The sequence below is a fragment of the Strix aluco genome, chromosome Z (assembly GCF_031877795.1).
Source record: "Strix aluco isolate bStrAlu1 chromosome Z, bStrAlu1.hap1, whole genome shotgun sequence".
NCBI classification, from domain to species: Eukaryota; Metazoa; Chordata; class Aves; order Strigiformes; family Strigidae; genus Strix; species Strix aluco.
This window is the reverse complement of record NC_133971.1, coordinates 75,782,641-75,790,185: the sequence shown is the minus strand read 5'-3', so window position 1 is coordinate 75,790,185 and position 7,545 is coordinate 75,782,641. Positions and strand designations below refer to the sequence as shown.

Here is a 7,545-nt window from a genome sequence, read left to right as displayed (position 1 = left end):
GCTGTGCCCTGGGCACCCACCTGTGGCACCTGTGGAGCAGCGGCCGGGCGGTAACCGCGGCTGCGTGAGGGGATCCTCAGTGGAGAGTACACGGCTCGCACTGAAAAATGAGGGTGCCCAGGCTATTAGAAACGCTCCCTACAAAGGAAGGGCCTTCAGAAGTAACCCCAATGTTACAACACTGTTAAAACGCAGGGACGGCCTCAGCGCCCCGGGGAAACAACCTAGAAGCCAGGCTCCGGCTGCGCGGGGGCGAGAGGCCCTGGCCGGGCCCTGGGGGGCCGAGGGCTCCGGGCACCCCGGGCGGGGCGAGGTCCCCACCGTCCTTTGCCGCTGCGGCGGGAAGTGGCGCAAAACGCGTCAAACACCCGCGTGCTTCCAGCGCTTTCGCCACAAGCCGGAGGGGAACCTCCGCCTGGGCGGCTGCGGAGCTGCGAGGCGGCGGTCGGCGCCTTCCCGCGGCCCCTCAGCAGAGACCCGCAGCGTGCGGCCGCGGAGGGGAGGCAGTCTAGTGCGGGACGGCCCTCCCCCAGGGCTGCCGGGGCTAACGCCCCACCTTTGCCGCTGCGGAGGGCGGGGTGGGGGGGGCAGCAGCCCCTGCTGGTGGCCTCTCCTCTCCTCCCTCCCCTCCCCGCTGGCCCGGCCCGGTTCGCTCCGGCGCGTTAACCCCGGCGGCGCCGAGGCGGGGGCTCCCGGGAGCGGCTCCCTCCCCACAGCCCTCCTTCCTCCGCCGGCAGAAACCAGACACCGGGACGGCCCCGCGCAGCCCTTCTGGGGAGCGGCGCCTGTGTCCAGGCGGCGCCCGGAGGCCGCTCCGCCGCTGCCCGGCCATGCCGCGGCCCGGTTAGGCGTCGGCGGTCGCGGCGCCCCGCTGGGAGCCTCCCGCCGCACCATGCCATGTGTCCGGCGGAGCCGGGCGGCACACGTCTTCTGGCTCCTTGTCCTTCAGGTCCAGGCGCCCTGCCTGGGCAGGGCCCCGCCGGCCGGCAGCTCGCTCTTCCCCGACGGGAGGCAAGGTCAGTGCCGGCGGGCGGGTCGGGGTGTGGGGAGTTCCCCGGGCAGGGCGTGAGGGAGAGCGGGTTCCCGCCGCCGCTTGCCCGCCGCGCCGCGGGTGTGCTTCCCGCCGGCCGAATCGCGGCTCCTCGGCGCTGCTGGGGCCGGAGAGGCGGCGAGCCGCGCTGTACCGGCCCCCCGCCGGCCACGGTTTGGTGTTAGCGTGACTGCCCGGGCTCTCGCGGGGTGCGAGCTCGCCCCGCTGCCCTCAGCCCCTGCTGGGACCAGACTCTTGCAGCGAGAGCACACAGCTCTGGCTGTGCCTTCCTGCTGCTTTTTGGAAGTCATTGAGTTGCACTGTGTAGGTGATGGTATTGCTAAATCTTGCTTTTTGCTCATCTTCCTCCTTAAGAGGCGTCTCTAAATACCAGAATCGTTTTGTACTACTAAACTGAAAAAGTTTACAGTCCTGAGTATTTATTTCTTATTAAACAAATAATCACTTCTGTACTCCAGCAACACAAAGTACAGAAGAATTAGTGTTACCGGGGTGTAAAACCCACTGTGAGCTATTCATATTCAGTGACGATGATAAATTAAAAGCGCGGCTTCATCTGCAGGAGGAGTCTCTTGATTAACTTCATTCCCCCGGTTGGTACTGGCTGCACACCTCCCTGGGGGAGTGTAAACTCAGGAATTTTATCATGTTGCCTGTTTAAGGAAAATCAGAGAATCAGCTCCCAGGAGAGAAAAATTATGATTAGCTGGAAGACACTGCCTGGTGGTAGAAGACTCGAAAGTGTAGGAGGAAATTTTGCTTCCTGAAAACCTTCCTGATACAATCAACAGCTGTGGTGCTGTCAGTGGGAGAGCTTGAACACGGAGGAGAAAATCTTCTGTGCCCCTCATAGATCACAGAAAGGAAAAGTGGTTAAGTAAGCTGCCTGAAAAGTGAACAATTATCCTGAAGTTAGTTCCTGCTGGATTCACTTAAAGTGAATGCAAACAATCATTGCATTCCTGTGACTCTACCTGGGACAGAATAGGGATGGCTGTGTTGGCACATAGTAGCTGTTCAGTTGTCAGGCATTTGGAAATGAATGTAGAATTAATTTAACTTTCTAGGCATGAAAAACCTAGGCTTTTCCAAGAGTTTGCAAATAGCTTTGTGTAAAGGAACAGTTCAAAATTTGGCTGATTTTTTGCAAAGGAAAATTGAAAGCAGTGCTATGTGCGAAGGACTAAAATTTGTATCTCACATAGCTGAAGTGACTCTTAAGTGTTGTGCTCCCTCCACATCCACGACATGGCAGATGGAACAGTTCAGGATGCCCTTGCTGAATGTTGAATGCTCCCTGCTGTGGGGCTTTGGAGTTCAGGGTGTTTTCCTGGGTACAAAGTCTTTCTTTGGCACAGGAAGATGCTTCCTCCAGGGATGAGCAACACTATTTCCTATCCCAGGGAATTGTTTGAAAAGAAGCCAGAGGGTCTGAGGGGCAGATGTAGATGAACTACAAAGATGGAGATGAAACAATAGCAAATGATGATGTGTCACATTTTATAGGAATTTTGTCATAAAGCATGTTATCTATCTAAAATAAATTGTGCTTTTCCTGTCATGTGTGACAGACTGTGTATGTTTTTATCCTAGTTTATTCACTTTGTGTACAGCTGTTCTTAATATAGGCAGTTCTCTGCCGTGTGTAGTGAGTTTGAATCCACAGAGGAGCAGAACAGGCAGCAGTGGTTTTGAATATTATCAGATGTTCTCAGTGATGCAGAATTAGGAGGGTCTGCAGGGAAGTTTTCTCAAACAACTTAAACAGTTCTTAGACTCATCAAACAGGCGTGAAAGGCCTGAAACTTGCTTGTTTAGTGTACCTGGAAGGGCCTGTGCAAACACTGTGACTGCAAGGCAAAGTACTGGCTTGAACGTGTCCTGCTCAGTGTGATGTTTTGGTCTTGCTCATGGCACCCGTGCAAGCCGGCATGCTCAGGGTGCAGTTGTGGAAAGACGGAGTGTTCTCTGGAGCTACACAAGCCACCCAGGGAAGTCGTCCCTTTCATGGCCTATAAATTCTGAGCAGTGCCACTCAACAGGCAGGGCACCCCTGGAGTGGAGAGTATTCTGGGTGGCCCAGGAGGATGCTGTGACATGCCAGCCCTGAGGCTTGTCAGTGGCATTGGGATAGATTCCCTCCATTTAATGTTTGCTGACACTAACTTTTATGGGAACCTGTGGTGTTTTAATATGAATTAATTATTACTTTAGGAAATTGGGGCAGTCACTGTTGAAGAATACAACCCTTATTCTTGTGCAGTCTGGGTTGCATGTATTAGGTTATTCTGTTTGTTGCCTCTGTTTTCTAGTTGAGTGTTATTCTCTCCTAGAAGGGCAGAAAGGTATCACCAAAATTATACCTCCTATCTTTGTTATCGACTCTTCTTCAGCTAGAAAGGCCAAACAGAATGTTAGACTTAATGTGGAGCTCCGTAAATTGTTCTGTTATTGGTAGGATTGCCTTTGCTAACCTCTACCCAACAGCCTAGACAAAACTGATGATGATTACTTGCAGAAACACTTTTAGCCTCATCTTGTTAAACTTTGTGGTATTGTAATCTTATTCTCCCTGATCTTTTGAAAACTTATTAATAATTAATTTCTGCAGTTATATTACAGTATATTGTTACTGTGACATAATTCCCCTCTCCAGTGGCTAGCATTCAGAAATCAGTATTTAAGGAGTGGGTGGAAGAGGTTAGACTCCTCTGTTTTGATAATCCTGTTGCCACCAGATACTTAGGCATTATTTTTCCTTTTATTGATGATGATGTCTAATTTGCTTTAACGTCTACAAACTAATTACTGTAGTGATGAAACAAAAAACTTCCTTTAATAGTTTGAAGTCCAAAACTGCAGGTCTTTCGTCTTGCAGGGAGCTTAAAAGTTAAGCCGCAACAAATTAAGCTCAAGACATCAAGCAGAGGCAAATTGCAGAGTGACAGCAAATGAGTAAGTTTTCCTTCAGGCATTTAACTTGATTATTTCATGAGTTGTACTGAAAAAACATAGAAATGGGGGCCTGGTCTTGCAGTGTTCTCTGTTAGCCTGTCTTTGCTAGCACAATATGGGATGTGGGACTTCCCAGAAGTCTTATAATTCAACCTCTGCAGGTAAGCTGTATTTATGTGATTTCCCCCTCTCTTCTCCCAGCCCATTTTTTATTTCACTCTTGAATGTGAGGAAAGGGGGACCTTGTCTTAGCTTCAGCTGCTGAATTGTCAGGCAGGTGGCACCCATTGTGCTATCTACAGGCTGTGTAAATTGCAGGCGTGAAGGTGTGGAATGGGTTTTCAATGTCTCAGTGTCTCCTGTGCTCATGGGGGCAAGGGCAGGAGATGTCTCTCAGAACTTGTTCTAGGTGTTAGCCTCCATGTTGTCAAAACCTGCCACTGTGGAGATCTAAAAGCCCGCTCCTGTAGCTTGTCCTGCAAAGGCACAAAGGCTTTTGTAGGCTGGTATGAAGGCTTGTCTATAAAGGAATCTGTTGTGTATGAGGATAAACTTGCTTCTGAAATAAAGATACTACTGAGACAGGGCCAAATTTCTCATGTTGTATATGTGCTGGGAAGTGGGGTTTTAAGTGTTTTGGATTTTTTTGAGTTGGGAGTGTGTCAGTGCATGTGTCTCAGGGATCTATGGCCTAAGGAAACACAAGCAGCCACATCTCATACTGCAGCTAATGAGGACAAAGGAGGTATGTTCCTTCCCAAAGGGGATAAATCGAGATGGCGATCTGTCTAAGCATGATTTGTCCTGTGTAGCTTCGAAGGTGCAGGCAGTGGAGAGAGAAGTGTCTCTATAAGGATTGTCTTACAAGTCCTAGGGAGAAGTAAATTGCTCTGCAAGTACCTGGAGCAGGCTAATTGCTTTCTTAACCAGCTTAATTAGTGAATGAGATGTAATCGCTTCATGTATAAGTGGCTGGGACTTTGGGAATGAAGAACAGCCCTGGGGAAAGAGGAACTGAAATTACATGTATCCTCACAATTTCTTTTTGATGGAGTATGTTCAGACTGATTTCTTGGGCTGAAGTCAAGTCTGCCAGCAGAAGATAGCCTTAGGGTTTGAGGTCTTAGGGACTGTGTTTTACGTGGATTTATATTATTTACTTGGGACTTTCGAGTTTTACACTAATTTAAAACAAAATAAAATTAAGAACAGGTGCTCTTTGTTCTGTATCATAGCAGGAGACAAGAATGCCAGTAACACTTTCTTCTCCTGCTAGGTCCTGACAAGTGGTAAGATTTCCAATCCTATTCTGTTGGGAACCCCTTATACCAAAGGGGACTGTTACTTTATTCCCCTTCAAACTTTTCTTTAAAATTCCCTCGTGTGCTGCAACATCTGCTAAAGCTGATGCTACTGAGGTGCTATTGCTGTAGCTGATCAAGCCCATTAGTAGCGTTCTCTTCACCAACGTGTATTTGTAAGTCTTTGTCTCCTGCTTCATGTGGTTAGCTTTCTGGAAGTGTGTGGATGATCTCTGTGATCAGACCATCGTGAGCTGGGGGCCTGGGACAGAGTTCCCAGCTCTTGTGGTATTGGGAGGGAGGGTGTGTGTGACAGTCAATCCTTTATATGAGTGATGACAAAATATTTGAAAAGAAGAATGTTCAGCTTCTAAATTGAGTGTTATAATAGGAGAGTAGAAAGCGCAAATGAGGATTGTATTGTACAGTGGTCTGTGCACTGCCTGCCATTGTGTTGGTAGGATGGTGTAGTGAACTGCAGTTACTTTTGAGTTTCCCTTTAAATCATGTGAGATCTGAACAGGCTAGCACTCACCCTAGTTTTGCTTCTTTTTTTCCCCCCTCCTCTCAGAGCAATTTATCAAGACATTGCCAGAATACCACGTGGTTCATCCAGCAAGAGTAGATGCAAGCGGGCGTTTTCTTTCTTTTAATTTACACCATCACATCTCAAGCACGAGGAAGAAGAGAGATCTCAGCAAAAAGGAAAATGTGGTATATTACAAACTTAACCATGAGGAGGAGGATCTGTTTTTAAACCTGACTGTCCACATGGGATTTCTTTCCCGTAACTACGTAGTAGAAAGGAGACGTGGCAACCACACTAGTGCGAAGATTGCAACTCGCTCCGGACTTCCTTGTCATTTCAGTGGCACAGTGTTGCAGCCAGGTTCTGGGAGTGGGACGGCGGCCATCAGCACTTGCAATGGCCTGGTAAGTGGTGTGACCTTTACTGGGGTTATGGGCTGATTTTAATGTCATTAGAACTGAACTAGAGCATTGGTATATGAATATGTTTGGTAAGAAACTGGATGAGCCAATCTGATACCTAACTGACATAATGCTCTGAAAGAATCAGTTTAATAATATGGATGTCATTTGGATTTTCAGAATGGAGAATTAAATTAGAAGGTCAGAAGTTGATGCTGAGGTCCCTTGGGGTTTACTTTTTGCTAGATTTTTTTTCTGGTGGTTTGAACTGAACATCTCTATCATTCATACAGGTTGAAGGCATCCAAATACCCAGTCATTGCTTTGATCCCATTAGTAGTTGTAGTGCCTTTGCTATGCATCTGGATTATGAACTTCTATTTTAGTTTTCTCTAAAAGGAATGTAGCTCAGGTGCACTAAAACTGCTCTGCAAGTCGAATCAAATGATGGTAGGTTGGGAAAACTGGGAGATTTGGTTCAATATTGCACTGCCACTTCAGAAATCAATGGTAGGGTAGATGCAGCCTTAGCCAAAGCTTTATGTTAAAACCTGAACCTCTTCTAGGCATTCCTCATTCAGAAAGGTACTTATAAGGCTGGAGCCTGAAGTCTTACATTTTTCAATAGCCTATGATTCAGATGAAGACAAGGAGGTGGAAACCTTATTTTTTCTGTGCTGTTTCTTAGCACTATTGTAGCTTAGGTTCAGCCTTATCCTCCAGAAACAGGAATCTGTCTTGTCAGGGAGGGGAAGAAGAGACAAACTGCGTGAATGTGAAGGGGATGCTGTAGAGAGCTGTGTAAAATGGCAAATGTAATCTGTGAGAGGCAAAACGCAAAGGGTTTGTGGAGTATGCAGGCAGAGATGATGAAATGTGTGGAGCATGCATGTAATCTAGTGCCCTGATCCTTGAGTGACAAATGGTAGTATTTGAAAGTGCCTAGAGTAGTGCACTGATGCCTTTTAGCCAATGTGTCTCAGCCTGCAACAGGATAGGGACTGATGTTTCATTTTTGAGCCTGAACTCAACATCAGGGTGAGAGTCTGTAAAGTAGGTCTTTTCCCTCTCGAAGTGTGTTCCTTGCTGCTGAGCAGTATGAAGCTTTCAGAAGCTTTGGAAAATCAGTGGATTACAGAAGTATCCTGTCAATGTATGAAAAGTAACATGAACACAGCTCTGATGTAGATGGAATGGGAAACTTTGGAATCTTACACAAGTGCTGATAACACTTTTGGCACCATACTTGAGGTCAGAAGCTTCAGTCCCACGGGCATGCAGATCAGGGATTTTCTAAGTGAATCTTCT

At 47.7% G+C, this 7,545-nt stretch overlaps 1 protein-coding gene across 1 annotated transcript in view; it reads left to right on the top strand.

The window, feature by feature from the left end:
* The first annotated feature begins 838 nt into the window (after positions 1 to 838).
* Positions 839 to 7,545, top strand: part of ADAMTS12 (ADAM metallopeptidase with thrombospondin type 1 motif 12) — a 172,316-nt gene continuing 165,609 nt past the window's right edge. Inside the window, exons 1-2 of the mRNA XM_074812055.1 lie at positions 839 to 1,016; positions 5,879 to 6,240. Of these exons, the coding sequence (XP_074668156.1) occupies positions 893 to 1,016; positions 5,879 to 6,240 (486 nt within the window). The 5' untranslated portion in view covers positions 839 to 892. The remainder of the gene's footprint in view (positions 1,017 to 5,878; positions 6,241 to 7,545) is intronic.